General features: G+C 38.4%; 1 protein-coding gene across 1 annotated transcript; it reads left to right on the top strand.

Moving 5' to 3' along the window:
• The first annotated feature begins 15516 nt into the window (after positions 1-15516).
• Positions 15517-19499, top strand: LOC141643444 (mitochondrial phosphate carrier protein 1, mitochondrial-like). The gene is made up of 6 exons (XM_074452608.1): positions 15517-15826; positions 16967-17316; positions 17422-17465; positions 17946-18160; positions 18354-18478; positions 19220-19499. The coding sequence occupies exons 1-6, from the start codon at positions 15695-15697 to the stop codon at positions 19269-19271; spliced, it is 918 nt and encodes a 305-aa protein (XP_074308709.1). The 5' UTR covers positions 15517-15694; the 3' UTR covers positions 19272-19499.
• Positions 19500-19683: the final 184 nt, after the last annotated feature.

The following is a 19683-nucleotide window of genomic DNA, read 5'->3' as shown; positions in this document are numbered from 1 at the left end:
GAAATAAGATAGTAGAAATAACATGTTATATTAATTTTATTGTTAATTTCATCTTATGATTGTTATACTGCCCACATGTTATATTATTTACCGTCTTATAAAGGTATGATTGTGATAATGGTACTATCGTTATAATGTACTATTGGCCAATTATAGCATTCGGGATACGATTATTGGATTGAGGCGACATTATTTTGTCCTATGTACATGGAAGGAGGGGGGGGGGAAGTATGACCCCATATGAACGATGAGAGGAGGGGGAAGTATGACCCCATATGAACGATGAGGGGAGGGGGAAGCATGACCCCATATGAATGATAATTATGTTATCCGGCAATGGCCGAGATGGGTCTCAGACCCGGATTTCCTATACTATGTACATAAAGGTGGACTTAGGCTGGAGGAGTTTCGGCTCCGTAATGTCTCTCTATTCAGTAATGGTAAACCGGTATAAAAGTGGATTGAGTTATTGCACTCTGAAATGACAGGTTGTGCATGTCTATTTAATAATTATTCGACTGTGTTCATGTGATCTATTTTATAGTAATCTAATGAACATAGGGAGTCAATTAAAATGAACCCGGGGTAAAGGTTGTAGGAGCTGATGCAAAGGCTTGGGAGACGTCCTAAAGTCGCGAACTCGCCCTACAATTTTGAACCGGTCACACGGGGGGGGGGGGGGGGGTAGTAGGGGGGTATATGTTAGAGTCATATGTGCTGTCTTTTGGTTTGTATGAGTACGTAACGATATATGTTGTGAATTTTTGGATGTTGGAAGTGGAGAATTGAAAGTATGATTAAAGGTTGAGAAGATATGTTTATATGTTGATTTGAATAAAGAAGCATGATGGTTGTTTATAATGTGGCATTTGATAGCATGAAGTAGATTATTTTGTTGATTGTATGAAGAATTGCGTAGATTTGCATGCGTAGTTGTAGTTATAATGTTGAGATAATAATGAATGCATAGTACGTTGGGGTATGTGAGATAACATGCGGGTAGTATTCACGAGTCTGCATGATTCGATCGAGTGGGGGGCAGTCGATCGAGTGGGTGAGGTACTCGACCGAGTGGGTCTGACTCGATCGAGTGGGTATTTGACGTTTTTATGATCAGAACCGTGTTTTTGGGTACTCGATCGAGTACATAGGGGCACTCGATCGAGTAGGTGGCACTCGATCGAGTAGGTGGCACTCGATCGAGCAGGTTAGAGATCAGAAGGTCTGTTTTGGGTCTGGAGTCGGGGTACTCGATCGAGTACGTGGGGCACTCGATCGAGTAGCTTCCACTCGATCGAGTAGGTTTGGGCACTCGATCGAGTGGGTTCTGGGCAGGTCGTTTTCGTGTTTTGAGTTATAGTATGTATGTTTATATCTACCCTTTTCTTATATATAGTTTCAAGATGCCGCCAAAGAAAACCGCTTTGTATGCGAGAGCTGAGAACATGAACGTTGACGATATAGTTAAGATGTTGGAGCATCAAGATGCTCTTACGGAGGCCCTTAAGAGAGTGGGGAAAGATAAGGAGGTTGATCACTCAAATATCAGCCTTTACATAGCGAGGTTTAACCCAAAAGAGTATAAGGAGACCGGGGAGCCAATTCTTCTTGACAATTGGCATCGTGAGATGGAGAACATTCTGGATTTGGTACATTGTCCTGATGAGATGAAAGTAGAACAAGTTGCATTCTACTTGAGGGAAGCGGCTGGTGAGTGGTGGGATAAGGTGAAGGTGGGTGCTAGGGAGATGTATGCGAAGCATGGTCTGCCTGCTATACCTTGGGAAGAGTTCCAGAGGGCTATGAGGAGAGAGTTTGTACCTGAACATGTGAGGAGTAAGCTGAGGGAGGAGTTTGATGGGTTTAAGATGACATCTGATATGTCGGTAGCTGAGTATTACCGGCAGTTCAATGAGAAGTCTAGGTATGCTGAGGACATGGGGCTGAGTGATGAGAACCTAGCGCTGAGGTTTGAGAAGGGGTTGACCCCCAGGATTATGGAAAAGTTACCCATGGGAGTCCTTACTGATGTTAAGGAAGCTTATGAGAGAGCTGGGAGAGCTGAGAGGTTGGTGGAGATGGTCCGGGAGAGGGGAGGTGAGAAAAGAAAGGCCGAGAGCAAGGGTGGTGGCCAATCTAATTACAAGAAAGGCAACCACAATCAGGCTAGAGCGTTTTCTTCTGGCTCGGGTTCAGTGCTGGGGCTTCCTTTGGGCGTTGCCGTGGGAGCGGTAGTGGTAGTTGGGGGATGGCCTGCTTTGGTTGTAGCGGTATAGGCCACAAGAGACATGAGTGCATGAGTGTACCGAGAGCTTTTCAGAGATTGGCTCAGGGGAGCTATTCTCAGGGTCCGGCACAGAGTTATGCGAGCAACAGACCAGCTGGGTCATGGAACAACCGGGGAGGTCAGAGCCACCAGGGTGGTGGTAACCGCAATGGCGGTAATTCTTATCAGAAACCAGTTACGAACAACAATAACAATCAGGGGTCGGGTGCTAAGCCGACTACTTCAGCCAGTACTGTCCAGGGAGGTGGACAGAAGACTAGTGGAAAGCTGTATATGATGGAAAATAAAGCAGCTGAGGACGACGCACATGTTATCACTGGTACCTTTCTTGTTAACGGTATTCATACCTTTATTTTGTTTGATTCGGAGGCGTCTCAGTCGTTTGTATCTTCGAGTCATGTTAAACGGTTGGGTCTGAGAGTATACGAGTCTGTAAGTGAGAAAGTTTTCATACCTTCGGGGAAGTCTGTAGTATGTGGGAGGTTGTATAGGGATGTATCTATGATAGTTGGGCAAGTTGATCTACCTGTAGACTTGCTAGAGTTTCCTCTAGACGGTTTTGAGATGATAGTCGGGATGGATTGGTTAGGAAAGTACAAAGCTAAGATAGACTGTCATCAAAAGAAAGTGTCTTTGAGAGGTCCTAAGGGCGTTAGTGTGTCTTATCGTGGGTTTGTGGTCAAACCCAAAGTTACGTTGATTGCAGCTGTGACCTTAAAGTCTTATCTGAGGAAGGGGTGCCCGTTGATCTTGTGCCATGTGAGAGATGATCGGATAGAGAGTCCGACAGTTGATCAGAAACCAGTGGTGGGTGAGTTTTCAGATGTCTTTCCAGAGGAGATTTCGGGGTTGCCACCGAAGAGGGAGATAGATTTCACGGTTGAGCTGAAACCGGGGACGGAGCCAATCTCTAAGGCATCGTACCGTATGGGTCCTAAGGAGTTGGAGGAGCTCAGAAAAAAGCTAGATGATCTAAGAGAAGGGATATATTAGACCTAGTGTATCACCGTGGCGAGCACCAGTTCTTTTTGTGAAGAAGAAAGATGGGAGCTTGAGGTTGTGCATAGATTACAGGGAGCTGAACCGAGTGACAGTGAAGAACAAGTATCCTTTGCCAAGGATAGATGACCTGTTTGATCAGTTGAGTGGTACATCGGTCTTTTCCAAGATTGATTTGAGGTTGGGGTACCATCAGGTGAAGATTAGGGAGGTGGACATACCAAAGACAGCTTTCACGTCGAGGTATGGCCATTATGAATATGTGGGGATGCCTTTTGGATTATCTAATGCACCATCTGTGTTTATGGACTTGATGAACAGAGTTTTCAGTCAGTTTCTGGACAAGTTTGTGGTGGTTTTTATTGATGACATCTTACTCTATTCCAAGACTAAGGAGGAACATGAGGAGCATCTGAGGATTGTGCTGCAGACCTTGAGGGAGCACGAGTTATATGCTAAGTTGTCCAAGTGTGAGTTCTGGTTAGAGAGAGTTGATTTTCTGGGGCATGTGATCTCTAAGGATGGGGTAGTTGTGGATCCGGCAAAGATTGAGGCAGTGACCAAGTGGGAAGCACCAAAGAATGTTGCTGAGATCAGGAGTTTCTTGGGTTTAGCTGGATATTACAGACGGTTCGTGAAGGATTTATCCAAGATTGCTAGACCTATGACAGCGTTGATGAGGAAAGAGAACAGGTTTCGTTGGGATGAGAGTTGTGAGACGGCATTCCAAACACTAAAGGAGCGTTTGACCACAGCTCCTATCTTAGCATTGCCTGAAGGGAGAGAGAACTTTGAGGTTTATATAGATGCCTCAAAGAATGGGTTGGGATGTGTGTTGATTCAGAACGGTAAAGTGATTGCCTATGCTTCTAGGCAATTGAAGCCTTATGAGGGGAATTATCCTACACACGATCTAGAGTTGGGTGCAGTGGTGTTTGCTCTCAAGATTTGGAGTCATTACCTTTATGGGGTGACCTTTAAGGTATTTTCTGATCACAAGAGTCTCAAGTACATCTTTACTCCAAAGGAGTGAACATGAGACAGAGGAGGTGGATGGAGTTGATTGGCGATTATGACATGGATATTATCTACCATGAAGGGAAAGCCAATGTTGTTGCTGATGCCTTGAGCAGGAACAGTGTACATTCTTTCTGTACAGCTTTATCTTTGATGAGGTTGAGAGACGAGGTGGGGAAGTTTGGGATACATATGATGCAGAGAGGAGATGACATGGGAGATTTGACAGTACAGCCTGATCTTTATGATGATATTGGAGGTAAACAGGCTTTAGATCCTAAGATGGTGGAGTAGAGAGCTGGAGTAGAGAAAGGGACAGTGTCTAGATTCTCTATTCATTCAGATGGTAGTTTGAGGTTTGATGGGAGGTGGTGTGTCCCTAATGATGAAGAGCTGAAAAAGATAATCATGACAGAGGCACATTGTACACCATATTCAGTGCATCCAGGTGGTGACAAGCTATATAAGGATTTAAAGAACACGTTCTGGTGGCCTGGGATGAAGAAAGAGGCAGCTGAGTTTGTGGCCCGTTGTTTGACATGCCAAAGAGTTAAAGGGGAACAGCGACGACCACAAGGTAAGATTTAGTCTTTAGAGGTACCTGAGTAGAAGTGGGAATCCATTTCTATGGATTTTATCGTGGGTTTGCCAAAGAGTCAACAGGGTAACAACATGATATGGGTAATAGTGGATCGACTGACCAAGTCAACTCATTTTGTGCCAATGAAAGATACGTGGACCAAGGCACAATTAGTTTTGGCTTATCGGAAGCATGTGTTGAGATTGCATGGAGTGCCTAAGGACATAGTATCTGACAGAGATGCGAAATTTATCTCAAGGTTTTGGAAAGAGGTGCAGGAATCTTTGGGAACAACTTGAAAGATGAGTACAGCATTTCATCCTGCGACAGACGGTCAGACTGAGAGAACAATCAAGACTCTTAAGGATATGTTACGAGCTTGTGTGATGGATTTTGGTAGTAGCTGGGAGCAGAGATTAGATTTGACTGAGTTTTCTTACAACAACAGCTATCACACCAGTATTGGCATGGCACCGTTCGAGGCTTTATATGGGAGGAGATGTCGGAGTCCGATTTGTTGGGACGACAGTGCTGAGGCAGTGGTTCTAGGGCCAGAGATGGTACAGGAGATGGTTAAGCAGATTAAGATGATCAGGGAAAGGATGAGAGCGGCTCAGGATAGGCAAAAGAGTTATGCGGATCTTCATCGTCGGGATATAGAGTTTCAGGTTGGGGACAAGGATCTTCTGAAAGTGTCTCCTATGCGTGGGGGTTATGAGATTCGGGAAGAAAGTCAAGTTGAGTCAGAAGTTCATAGGGCCTTATGAGATCTTAGACCGGGGTTGGAGAGGTTGCTTATCGTTTGGCTTTACCGGCTGCTTTGGAGAGAGTGCATAATGTGTTTCATGTATCTCAGATGCGGAAGTATCTGAGTGACCCGTCACATGTGTTAGAGACAGAGAGCATAGAGCTAGATGATTCCTTGTCTTATCTTGAGGTGCCTAAGCAAATTCTTGACCGGAAGGTTAGGAAAACTAGGAGTGGTGAGAGAGTTTTGCTTAAGATCCTTTGGTCTAATCATGAGGTAGAGGAAGCTACATGGGAGGCAGAGGAGGCCATGAGAGAGCGATACCCTTTCCTTTTTGATCAGGTATGTATGGTTACGGGGACGTAACCTTGTTTCTTTTAGGGGGTAGGAGATGATCGCAAGAGTTTTTACACCCTTTTTGTGTTGTGTCGGTATGTTTTGTAGTGGTTTGAGTCGGGTTGAGTTTGGTTGGTATCATATTTTTATGTTGGGTTTTATGTTGGTTGTTGTATCGGGAGTGTGGTAGTATGTTTTTGTTTTGTTGTGGTTTGAACTTCGGAGACAAAGTTCTTTTTAAGGAGGGAAGACCGTAATACTACGGTTTTATGAGTCTCTGGGTACTCTATCGAGTGGGCCTTACTCTGTCGAGTAAGGGTGTTTTGGTTTTTAAAACAGTTTCTGTCTGTAGGGTACTCGATCGAGTTGCCTTGGCACTCGATCGAGTAGGGGGCACTCGATCGAGTATGTTGGGCACTCGATCGAGTGGCTCGGTTTACGGGTAGTGTTTTGTCGGGTTTTGTTAATAATGCAAATAGATATATATATATAACTTTCCGTCATCATCATTAAACACTTTCATTAAACCTAATCACTTCAAAAGAGATTTCAAACTACGTTCTTCGCATCTTTCGCATTATTGACAAATCCCGGAGCTTGAGAGGTCGGAATTCATCATCCTTTACATTCTTGTGATCCTTGTGTCGAGGGTAAGATCTACGTACCGATTTTATGGTATTTATTAAGTTTGTTTAAACCCTAATTTGGGGGATTGGGGGTTTTTGTTAGTTTTACGATTGTTTGTAATTATGTGATCATATGTTAGGAGAAGGATTCGTAGAGGAGGCTTTCTGATAACAGTTGTTGAGATCGTCTGATTGTATTGCATTCCAGGTAGGGTTTCCCTACTCAGTATTAGTCCCATGATGTGTTGGTTGTGCTTTGTGATTGTTGAGTTTTATCGTACGAGTATTGTGACAGTTGTTGGGTTTGATTGCTGATTAGTAGTTGTGATTGATTGTATCTGTCTGTGTTCTTCGGGGTGCATCCCTGGCTGAGTGGAGTCACTTGCGGGAGTGGCTTCATGCCCATGATTCGCCTTCTGTGGAACCCGTCACAGAAGAGATGTGCACATTAATGGATTTAGGTTTATCGCTCGACGGAGATGAGCGGGGCTTAGGTGGGAACGGCTGCGGTCCCTCACTGGCGGCGAGGAGTAACCTGTTGCGATGGGTGCTCTGGCAGGGCTACACATTTTAGTGTGTAGTCAGTATTGTGGAGTTAGTGATGGAGTTCGGGGTGTATCTGTGACGATTGAGCTGTGTTGTGTGTTATGTTGAGTTGTATAAATTGTGTGATTAGTACTGACCCCGTTTAATTGTTTTAAAAACTGTGGTGATCCATTCGGGGATGGTGAGCAGTTGTTGAGCAGATATGAGTCGAGATACATGGGATAGCTGGGATGTGTCGCCCCAGATGATAGAGTCTTCCGCTGTAGTTTTGATAGTTCTTAGACAGTTGTTTTGAGATCATGTAAACCGTATTTTGGCAGTTGGTTTTGGATTGTATTTACTCACTTAAACTTTATACTATTTAAATGTTGTTTCTTTATTGTCTTTTGATTATCATTGTCTCGGGAAACCGAGATGGTGACAGCTTTATACCTGAGTGGTCCTGGTAAGGCACTTGGAGTATGAGGGTGTCACAATTTTTTATTTCCCACAATTCGGCATATGAACCCTTACATATTTATTGGAATAAACTTAGAGTGTTTCATTCCTCAACCTGGTTTTCAAGTTGAGATTTGAGAGATGTGTCATATGACTTATGATGGTGTCGATGATGCAACAACCACTAAAATTGAGGAAAATTGTGAAGGGATGTTTAATTACACAACAACTCTCCTATACGACTGTCAAATAGAAGAGTTTGCCAATAAAATGAAAAGCGCTAGTGTTACTCTCATCACCAAAAGCTACACTATAAAAAGTGTTTTATTGCCATAATACCATCGCATCGACCCAATTTCCATTGCCACAAAGCCGACTATCTCCACCCTATTACCTAATTCGCTGTCTATGCCGCCCATCACCTTCTATAACAACCCGGATTATAAAACAAAGGAAAAACTTATATAAAGAGAATATCAGAGTATGATACTGATAAAAGGGTCAAGGTGGCGGAAACACCTGACCAATCCGGTTCGTTACTAAATCCAAAACAAGCAAATACATTATTCAAAGGGTTCTTAAAACTGGAAACAAACTCCTAAACAATTTATTCTTCTCGCCGCACAGCACTTCCCCAGCAAGATATCATCCAAACAGCAAACATCTGAACAACCTGAGAATGGGGGTCGACAATCAGTCGGGAGTAACTAGATGCTCTCCCAGTCATGTTTACAATGATTGAATATAATCAACAATCAATAATAATTGAAAGGCATAAACAGTAAACATGTGAGACCATCTATACTCATGAAAACCAAATATGGCTTAGCATGACTTTATCAACCTTAGACGGATACAATCATGCAAACCTAGATCATATGCAACCACTAGACCATGAACCCTTACCAGACTTGTAGCGACAAACGACCCACGACAACCTAAGTCACAAAACTAGCATTAAAGCATAGCAAACACGGTAACACACAATCCACAGCAACAGAAGGCACAAAGCTAGCAATCAAGCGTAGCGAATAGAGCGAACGCCCATTAGAGCGTATAACCACTGCCTTTATCTTTCCAGAGCGTATAACCACTGCCTCTAGCTGACGGAGCGTATAACCACTACCTCCATCGGTGTGGAGCGTATAACCACTGCCTCCACGGTACTATGTATAGCGTATAACCACTGCCTATATGTCTAAGACTGGCGGACTCTCGGTGCAATAACTGTACACCGAACGACACTCGGGAACCAGAGCATATAACCACTGCCTCTGGCTAGTTCCGAACACAGACCAAAACAAATCCCGCATCAACGGGTGGCGTTGATTCATTCCGATAGTATATAACTGATACTACCGTCATCTATTCAAACTAGGAACAAACCAATGCACAGTATAACTGACTGTACTAACATGCGTGAACAACATCACGACTCAACCCATAGGATAGTATAACTGACTATCCTACTTATCACATGAACAAGAGTAACCAAATATATATGCAAACACAATGTCATATAATAACTGAACACAACACAACATGTGAACACGTGTAAGCAACCAATGTTATAGAAACTTCAGCTATAACTTTAATATTAACTTTAATATTAACAATTCCATGTTATAGTATTCCAACTATAACTTTAACATTAACCTTACCTCGTAACTCAATGTTATATTAGCTCTGCTAACATTGACTTCATTAGCCTAATGTTACATTAGCATTAGCTATAACATTGACATGTGAATTAAGTTATAGTAGCCCAGCTGTAACATTGAGCCATAATCTGAAAGTTATACAGCTTCACCTATAACTTTATCACGACCCTAGAGTTGTACCAACCCAGCTATAACATTGAACCATAATCTCAAAGTTATACTAGTTTAGCCATAACTCTAGGTCTTCTCACCAACCTACACCATGCCGCCACTAGGGTTTCCATGTGGAACCCTAGCCGCACGCCCCAAACGCCCAACGGAGCATAGGCATGATACATTATACAATTTAGACAATAAAACACATAGTAAACACACAAACACAATTAAACATGACAATAAACAATCAAACACGTACCAATTTACACAAATCAATAATTAAATCATGTAAATTACATCAATTGGCATAAACACAATTAAAAGAAAATACCTAGTTACCTTTTTAGCAATTAACGATGCGAATTAATAATGAAAACCTCCGTGAAAGACACGACCATCAAATCCTTGCCTCGATCCAACACGTGTCAACATCCCGAAAAGCGACAAAAAAAAAAGCATAGACCGAAACCCTTGAAAACTATTAGGATAATGGGTCGAATATTAGGCCCATTAGGGCGGCTACTGTCTAGGGTTTATAGTATCGTCATTTATTATATATATCGTCTATGTATTGTCATCAAATCACATCATTCAATAATACAGTTATCATTTATGAATTCCTCCCTTCTCTATAATCTTAACATGGTATCAGAGCCTCTTTCTTGAGGACTCTAAAAACCGTTTCCGCATTTTTACCGGTGGGTGGCCGGAAAACTACACACCCACCGGTAGGATACTCAATCAAATACACAAATTAAATAATAATAAAAAAAAAATGTCTATCTCTTAATGGTCTACGGCAGTGATAGCAAGGCTAATTGTTTTGCTTCCAAATGATTGCCTATCATTGAATTGTTAATTACAACAGATCCAAAAAATAAAGAAATAATTTCTTTCTTTTTTCTTTGAAATTTGATTAATCGTCTTTTACTTCGTTTAATGTGGTACTTTAATTATTTGTTTGGAGTTCGAAAAGTTTAACGTTCTCCAAATCTTGTCATTGACGGATAATTTTCCGTTTTATTGAAATTTGTCAGGTTCGATTAGGGTTCCTGCAAATTAACTCATACTTTCGACAAGTCCGAAAAAATTAACGTTCTTGTTCGAAGAAATTTCTAGCGAGTCTTTATACTCGTTTATCTTACCACTTTTCGAAGACGAAGATGATTGATGAAGATCGAAAAAGATGAAGATTGAAGATTTCATTTTTTTTTTTATACTTTCTCTGTATTTCTCCAATCGTAAAGTTCGTACTATTTACTGCCTTTACGATTGCGGGAGGGTATTAGGATATTGGGCCTATAATAGGCTCGGCTACCATTGAGGTTTGCCATTAGGGTTAGGGTTTGCCATTAAGTTGGGAGGTATTATAAATACCTCACCATATCTTACCAACCTTGCAGAAAGAGAGAATTAATGAAGATTGAAGAAGATGAAGATTGAAGATTTCAGTTTTTTTTTATGTTCTTTTTCTTTGTATTTCTCCAATCGTAAAGTTCGTATATGTACTGCCTTTACGATTGCGGGAGGGTATTAGGATAATGGGTCGAATATTAGGCCCATTAGGGCGGCTACTGTCTAGGGTTTATAATATCGTCATTTATTATATATATCGTCTATGTATTGTCATCAAATCACATCATTCAATAATACAGTTATCATTTATGAATTCCTCCCTTCTCTATAATCTTAACAAAAACGCCATTAAAGGCTATTCTTGTTCTTCACCCATTAAAATAAGAGACCATAAAGGTAGGTCTAAAGATCCATACAAATAATCCCCATAAAAATATTTGGAGAATAATATGTTGTAAGGATAAAAGTAAGGATTGTGAAAATATAATTTATCAATAAGTTTGGAGGAAGGAAATATATTCAACAATGGAGTCAAAGGGAGAAAAGAGAACAAAAGAGAGAAAGAGGAGGAAAGACGTGCGCCAATTTCACGTGAAATAAAAAGGAGAGAATGACCTAGTTGCTTGCTAGGTTTAGGTTTTGTATTTATATAAGATTATAAGAGGGTTAACAAGTGGACTTTGGGTCCATTAACACATACAATGGATAATCTGATTACAATTTAGATTGGATATTATTAAAACGAAAGGAGAGCTTATAATAGAAAGATAATCATTAAATTAAAATAGTAAAATCGTGCACGGACATTTTAACCCATCGAAAGTATATCAAAACGGGAAATAATAAAATAGAGTACGAAGACGATAAATATAAATATTTCCAAAATACATTAATAAACTTCGAAATAATTAATTTAATATAATACTTTTATAATAAAATATTATTATAAAATACGGGGTGTTACACCTTCGTTATCCCTGTCGGCTGCCACGGCACTACCTCTACTGCCCTAGTGTCATCGACCCAAACATCTTCATGGCATCAATCGGTTAGCCGAAATAGAAGAAGAATGGCGACAACGATGGCCGGCGGCGCCACTCACCAAGTATGGACTTCGATTTTGGAGGTACAATATTTTAACGGATTTTTCCCATGGTACCTCCGTGGTTTGTCACTTTATCCATGATACCCCTGTTTTTAAGAATGTGTCTATGGTACCCTTGAGGTTCATTGTTTGTGCCAATCTTCTGTCCTTCTATGACATCATTATTTACAAAAAAAGCCACCTACTAAACCTTCCTTCTATGTTCTTGTATGAGTTGTATCCACCGCCTGAATCATTTCCCCCAATTTTTAGATTAAGGCCAATAACTTTTTTTGGCGGGAAAATTTGTTTTTTAACAACTTTATTAAAAAAATAGAGTTTGCACCAAATGCACCCGAGGTTTGCAATATACCATTTTCTCATCCAACAGCTACTCATCATCTTTTTTTCACTATAATAATACACATTCAACACCTCCATTGAGCAACTCCATTCAAACCACTATTAAGCATATAGAATATCATGTTAATTTAGGTTTGATGAAAAAATTGATAATCTATTTCGGAAAAAAATTGTACTTTTTTTTATGAAGATAACCTTTGATGAATAATCAACAACAAGGAAGATATTAATTTGCTTACAATCAAAATGATGAAGATAAATTAAGGAGAAATTTTGTCAGATATGAATGAATTAAGGAGGAACTTTGTTGAAGGTGAAAAAAAAAAGAGTACACAGGAAGTTTTATGGTTCTTTAGGGTTTTTGGTCTAATGTGTTTGTGATAAGGAAGGATAAAGGGGATTAATTAGAAGTATAAGGCCCTGTTCTTTCTGACTTTTTAGAGCCGAATCAATGGAGCCGAATCAATCGAATCAATCGAATCAATCGAATAGAGTGAACTAAACTAAGCCGATTGAGTCAATTGAATCAAATAATATTAATATTAATATTAATATTAATACTAAATATAATACTAAATATAATAATAATAATAATTTATCATCCTAATTTGACTGATTAGGTAGCCACCACGAAGCACCAACAATCCTAATTTAATTAATTAGATAAATAAAAATTGACAAGCCCTAATTTCATCTTTCACAAATAAATAAAATTTTGTTGATTAATTAAAACTCAACAAATAATATTAATAATTGATAACAAGTAAATTAATTTAATATTTGATAAATTAGAATCCATCTAGTAGGTTTTAAGTCATTTGAGCAATTAAATTAAGTTTTAGGTAAAAATATTGATTTAAGAGTTCAATTGGTTCAGCTTTAGGTGAAAAGGGTAAAAAATAGAACGTTATGAAAAAGTGTAAGTAAAAGAGTAATGTTCGTATATGAAAAATTAATTAGGTATTAATAATAGTAATATTAAAATTAACAATGTTATTATTATTATTATTATTATTATTATTATTATTATTATTATTATTATTATTCATATTAATATGAATATTATTGATTTTAATAACCATAATATTCTTAATAATAACAATAATGGGGATGATTAATTAATAATAAATTAATTAAGATAATGATAATAATAATAATAATAATAATAATAATAATAATATATTAATAATATTAATAAAAACTATTAAGTGTAAGACTCGCAAAATTGAAATTGGCTGAATTTAGTGGAGATGAACTGAAGTGAGCCGAATCGAATGAAGCCGAGAAAGTGAGTCAATCGAATGAAGTGAGTGAGCCAATCGAATCGAATCAATAGAGTTGAGTCAATCAATCGAATCAATCAATAGAGTTGAGTGAATCGAATCGAATCAATTGAGTTTGAATAGAGTGAGTGAATCAAGTGAGCTAAAAATAAGCCAGAAAGAACAGGGCCTAAGAGTCATTAAGAATAGGTTTTCCTGCCCAATTGTAGACTACTAACGGAAATAGTAACGACAGTGGCACACTAGACACAAATAATGAACCTCAGGGGTACCGTAGATACATTCTTAAAAAGAGGGGTACCATGGACAAATTGACAAACCACAAGGGTATCATGGGAAAAAACCGATATTTTAATAAGCTGAAAACTTAAGATTCTAATTTTTGGCAACTAATTTCTATTAACTAACTATTCAAGTTTTTGATGTTAAAACTTTGAGTTTTGAAATGAAAATTGGGGACTTTAAATTAAACTAAGATATTCAACACATAACTTTGTTTTATATTCTCAGTTTGATAGATATTGGATTTAACTTCAAAACTTGCAGTTGTAATTTGAAAATTTCATACTTTCTGATGGAAACCAAGTAAGTATTATTGTAACTTATAAACTTGAAGTTCTACCATTTTATTTTGTAAAGTAGCATTTTTAGTTTGATGACTACCAATTTTAATTTGAAAACATAAAGCGATTTGCTTTATTATTAGAAAGTAGAAATTTTGAATTCGAGTTCAAGAATATGTTAGTTTTAAAACTTAAATGTTTTAAGAACTCGCACTAACTTGAAATTTAAATGACTAATTATGGACAGTGCGACGTGGAGTACGATGGTCAAGAAGTTTGTCTTTGAGCGTGGAGTAGGATCACCATATTCGCTGGTTTTGTATTTGGAAAGGCGCTTGTTACCATTCAGATTAGGATTAGGCGGTTTGGGTTTCTATTTTTTTTTCTTTCAAAGGTACTCCACTACTCCTTCCCATTTACACCAACTGTAACACTTACCGTATTTGGTCCATTCAAACCAAAATATCCATTCCCTTTTAACAAAGACTCCTCATTCAACATCCTTAGGGTAAGATTATTAGTAGACTTGAAACAAGACTCACTCAAAACTACCAATAATCTACCCTAATTTTGACAAAGTCTTAAGTTGAATCTTGAAAATACAAGACTCAACTTAAGACTTAGCTTTGGGCGAGTCTTGACCCCATCCTAAAGAAAAATTATTCAAGGAGTGAATCTCATACGTCATTTCTTTTTGTAAAAAAAAGAAGTGAAGTGGAAAAGTAGACTCTGACGGATAATGTATAAAGTCTGCGGTGAGTCTGAAAAATAAGAATAATAGATGTTAGTGAAAAGCTGATGTGATAGAGTTTTAAGACTTGGGAGAGTCTTGTTGATAATCTTATCCTTATTTACACCATATGTCTTATATTTTTACTTTGTCTGACCTTCTTAGTTGAGACAATTACTACCCTTACTTTTTTCACTTTTTTTTAAAATTTATGTTCAAACCCAGGTTACCTTTGATGTGGATGAGAGGGAGTATTAGATTTTTTGGGCTTTTAGTTAGATTGGGCCGGTTTTATGTTATGAGCCTATCCTATACAAAAATTGGTGTTAATTATATGTCTTATGAGGAGTGTTGGAAACTCCTTAAATATTTAGCCGGAAACACTGAGGAGTTCGAGATTAGGTGGAAAGTTGATATGCTCTATCCAAATACCTCGACTCGGAACCAAAACGTTTAACTAGAAGTTGACCCGAGGCCTAAAAATGACTCAATTCAAAGTGATCCGACTCAAAATAATACGTTGACACTCGAAGTAATCTGAAAAAACAAATTTAGATAAAATCCTTTAAAAATAGAATTGATGTCAGAAGACTACAGGTCTACAGCTAACCCAAAACGAACTCTATTAACCACCAAGAAATGACCTGACATAAACTTGAAAATAACCCGTTGAAATGACCGAAGTATCCTTTGTTTTGTTATCGTAAAACCGTTCTATGGAAGGGTCATTGGATTGGATATAAGGGTCGGAAGCAAAACCAAAAGCAATCAAGTCAAACTCCGGGCCGCACAAAACAGAAAGGCATGAAAACATAGGAAACGGATCCTCAAACATCTGGGAAATGTTGGCGCAGAATGCTTTCAACAAAAATGGCTCTCTTTATGATACTCTAAATCTATAAGTCTATATAGTGTATTAGCATGAAGAAAATAGGGGAAGAAAAGGAAGGAGAAGGAGGGTATTTTTGGGTTTGTACAATTGGTGGAATCCTGAGTGCAGGTACCACCCATGTTGCTGTCACACCTCTTGATGTTCTTAAAGTCAACATGCAGGTTTCACTTTTTGTCTCCCTCATTTTCTGTGAGTAATTTAGACTTATATTTCTGTATGTTGTATCCGACCTCCTTAACCCGAAATTCGTGGGAGTCATTAAAGCACTAGGGTAATGAATGATATTACTCTACATTTTTCATATCCTAGCAAGCAATTTATAGTCTCATCCCCATTATTAATTTATTAATAGCCCCCATTGACTATAAAGAGGATTCGGCCCAAAGAGGGAGGTCGGATGTAGACAGCCTTTTGAATGCCATGATTGAAAATGGGATATACACAGCCTTACCCATATGTTAATAAGGAGATGAGATATAGTCTAGAATTGTTCTGCATATGGCAAATAAAACACTTGTTCAAGTGTATTTGGATTATGTAGCAGTATAGTAGCATCAATCGGGGATCTGATAATACCGAAGAAATTCAGAAAATATGGGTTGCAGTCTTGTAGATCAGCAATTCTATAGATGATGGATGCCACATGAGAAATGTATCTAAAATGTTACAGCACTTAGCAGTTTTTAGGATAGTTCTACATTTACATAAATCGGTGTCGACAAGACAGGAACTTAATTATGAATCTCAAACCAGATGGACCTTCCTAGGGGTTGGCTTTCACGATACATAACCATCATTCTTGATCTTATGTTTTGGACAAATAAATGTTAGTTTACGACTGTATATATTGATGATTGAGCTATTTGCGAGTTTCCTCTTGAAAATGACAACACTTGTTTGAGGACGTCTTATGTCACATGCTCTCAGATTATATAGCACATCGCCATTTTGGTAATAATGACTTCTTCTTAATTAGGAATGGTAGGCCGTCATTCCGACATAACATCCCATCATATTTTAAATCAATGGTACATAAACATTGTGTAGATCCAATTAATAACAGATGACAAGAGAAAGGGACATAAACCTGGTGGATTCCTACTTAATTGAACCACTGTGACTTTTGCCAATAAGGGCTTGAGTTACGTGTATGACCGTCACTAGTAAAAACATCTCAACACATTGCTTGATTTAATATATTGGAGACTCAATGTGCTTTATGATGCTCTAGTGTAGAAATAACTTGGTAGTGGTATACTGGTATATGTAGTCTTATTAATTAAAGTAATTCTCGTCTTCAGGTGAATCATGTCAAATATTACAGCATTGCATCATGTTTATCTACATTATTGAGAGAACAAGGGCCTTCGGTTCTTTGGAGAGGGTGGGCTACCAAATTTATAGGTTATGGAATGCAAGGTGGTTGTAGGTTCGGTCTGTATGAATACTTCAAGAAACTCTATTCGAATGCATTTGATGACAGAAACCGGAATCTTATATTCTTTGGTAGTAGTGCATCCGCTGAGGTGGTAGCTAACGTAGTTCTTTGTCCGTTTGAGGCCATCAAAATCCGAGTGCAATCACAACCTTATTTTGGTAGAGGGTTACGTGATGGATTTTCCAAGTTATATACATCAGAAGGCCTTTATGGGTAACAATTCTCTACTATACTCCTATTCCTGTGTATTTATTATGGCACAAGCCACAAGGTGATGTTATGTTATATTAATTGGTGCTGTTTTCATTCTATTTGCAGTTTTTACAGAGGGCTTGTTCCGTTGTGGGGTCGTAACCTTCCATGTAAATTCTGTGTTTCTAGTGCATTAGTATATAGTTCATTGTTGACACGAAAATCTCTGTTCTAAGGATAATTTACACAATTACGTGTTACGACAATGCATCAGGATAGATATTACTTGAACAGGAATTAAAATGTACGACTGTAAGAGGATATCACCATAATTTGATGTTTCTGTGTTTCATAAATCAGAGTTCTGGTGGATGGACCACTACTGTTATAGATTTATAGCTATAGCTTCCATATCCTAAAGCAATATTGCTTCGACACCTAACTTGTGTTATTAGTCACTTGTCGACGCGATATTCTTTCAGAAAAGTCGCTTTGATGTTGCCAAACATTAAAAGTTCACAATATAACCGTGTCTGACAATTGCAGCTGCACTTGGATAACATTGTGTTCTGTGAAATTTTTCTTTTGATCCCCTTTATTTATCTAGTCCAGTTTGTCCGAATAATTACATATGTTGATTTTCTCTGCAGTTTCAATGGTAATGTTCTCGACATTCGAGCATACTGTGGATTTCCTGTATGCCAATGTTCTCAAGAGCACTTTCGAAGATTGTTCGAAAGTAAAGCAGCTTGGTATAACATGTTTAGCAGGCTATACAGCGGGAACAGCTGGTAGTCTTGTATCAAATCCAGCTGATAACATTGTCACTGCACTGTACAACAGAAAAGCTGACACCCTGAAATCGGTAATAATATACACTGAACTCAGTTTCACTTTTAATATTGCTTAGATTGGTGGAACAATGTGTATTTTGCCTATTTCTCTGTGTTCATGAAAAACTTTCAGGTCAGCATAAATACAATTCTTTTGGGTCCGCGACAAATAAATTAGGAGGATGTCCTGGTTAGACTCATGTGATGTTGTTTCTTCATTTGTAGGCCATACAGAAAATCGGAGTTGTCAATTTATTCACCAGAAGTCTTCCGATAAGGATAATTTTAGTTGGACCAGTTGTGACCTTACAGTGGTTTTTCTATGACTGCATCAAAGTCTTTAACGGCCTGTAAGTACTTTTCACTTAACCTTAATAAGTTATAACTGTACCGCTTGCCATCATTGTGCGGCATTAATTTCCTGCCCTTTTTCATGTGTGTTCTCCATAATCTGATTTCCTTAGTTTTGCAACTGTTACCGCTTATCTTGCCACGTTGGGATAGACTATGCCACATTTCCGAACTATCAATTATTTTATTTGTCGGAGTATGTGGAGCCCTGGCGGGTTTCAACTGATCCTGTTATGAGTACCACCATGTAATGACTTTACCACCACTTAAGCTACTTCAGCAATATTACGCAGGCATCCTAAGTTGTAACACAGATTACTAGACATTATTCTCAGTTTCTTACTTTCTAGCCATTATTCTCGGCCTAATATGTGGTTTCTGCCTTTCTGGCCATTATTCTCAGTTTCTTACTGTCTTTCAAGTAATCTATCTCGAAAATGGGATTTTTGATGGTAAAAATAGTCGTCGATAGCAGTGGTATGGTACATCAATATTACGCAGGCATCCTAAGTCCTAACACAGATTACTTGACATTTCACATGGGATGTATGTTGCATCACTTCCATGTCGACACACCTGCATCCAACATTTTCAGCCAAGTCTAAGTAAACATATATCGTTAGTCAAAACTGAGCTCTGATTAACGAGTGCTATTGAGCTTCTTCATATGGCTCAAAGTCGGTTTATCATGTTTCTATCCGATTCTATCTGTTGTGCTAATTTTGTATTAAATCTTGCAGACCAACAAGTGGAGATCTTAACTTTGAAAGACAAGGAAAGATAACTACATGAACCACTAAGGAAAGAAATGCTACTAGTTTAAATTTTGGAATATTTGGACAATGCAACATTTCTTTGCTGCTTTTTTTTTTAGTTGCACAATGAAATGTACACAAAGGGGAGTTGGTTTTGAACCCCGCAGATAGGATTGATACTTTAATTTTTTGTTATTGTTAGTCAAAATTGGGTTCTCAATCACATTTGCAAGGATTGAACATAATTATCATTTTGAGTTTCAATTGGATGGATGAGCAAATCATTAGTTCATAAAGTGATTGATTATTATTATTATTATTATTCACCTCTTTTTATCATTTTGTGATTGATGTGACTCTGTGAGTATGTGACCCTTAGATGTTGAAGCGGGTAACACGTAAACTACAAGTCGACTATCTCGGCTTTATCTTATTCGAATTTAAGACAT

This window comes from Silene latifolia, chromosome 2 (assembly GCF_048544455.1).
Source record: "Silene latifolia isolate original U9 population chromosome 2, ASM4854445v1, whole genome shotgun sequence".
Taxonomy (NCBI): domain Eukaryota; kingdom Viridiplantae; phylum Streptophyta; class Magnoliopsida; order Caryophyllales; family Caryophyllaceae; genus Silene; species Silene latifolia.
This window is presented reverse-complemented; position numbering and strand designations above follow the sequence as displayed.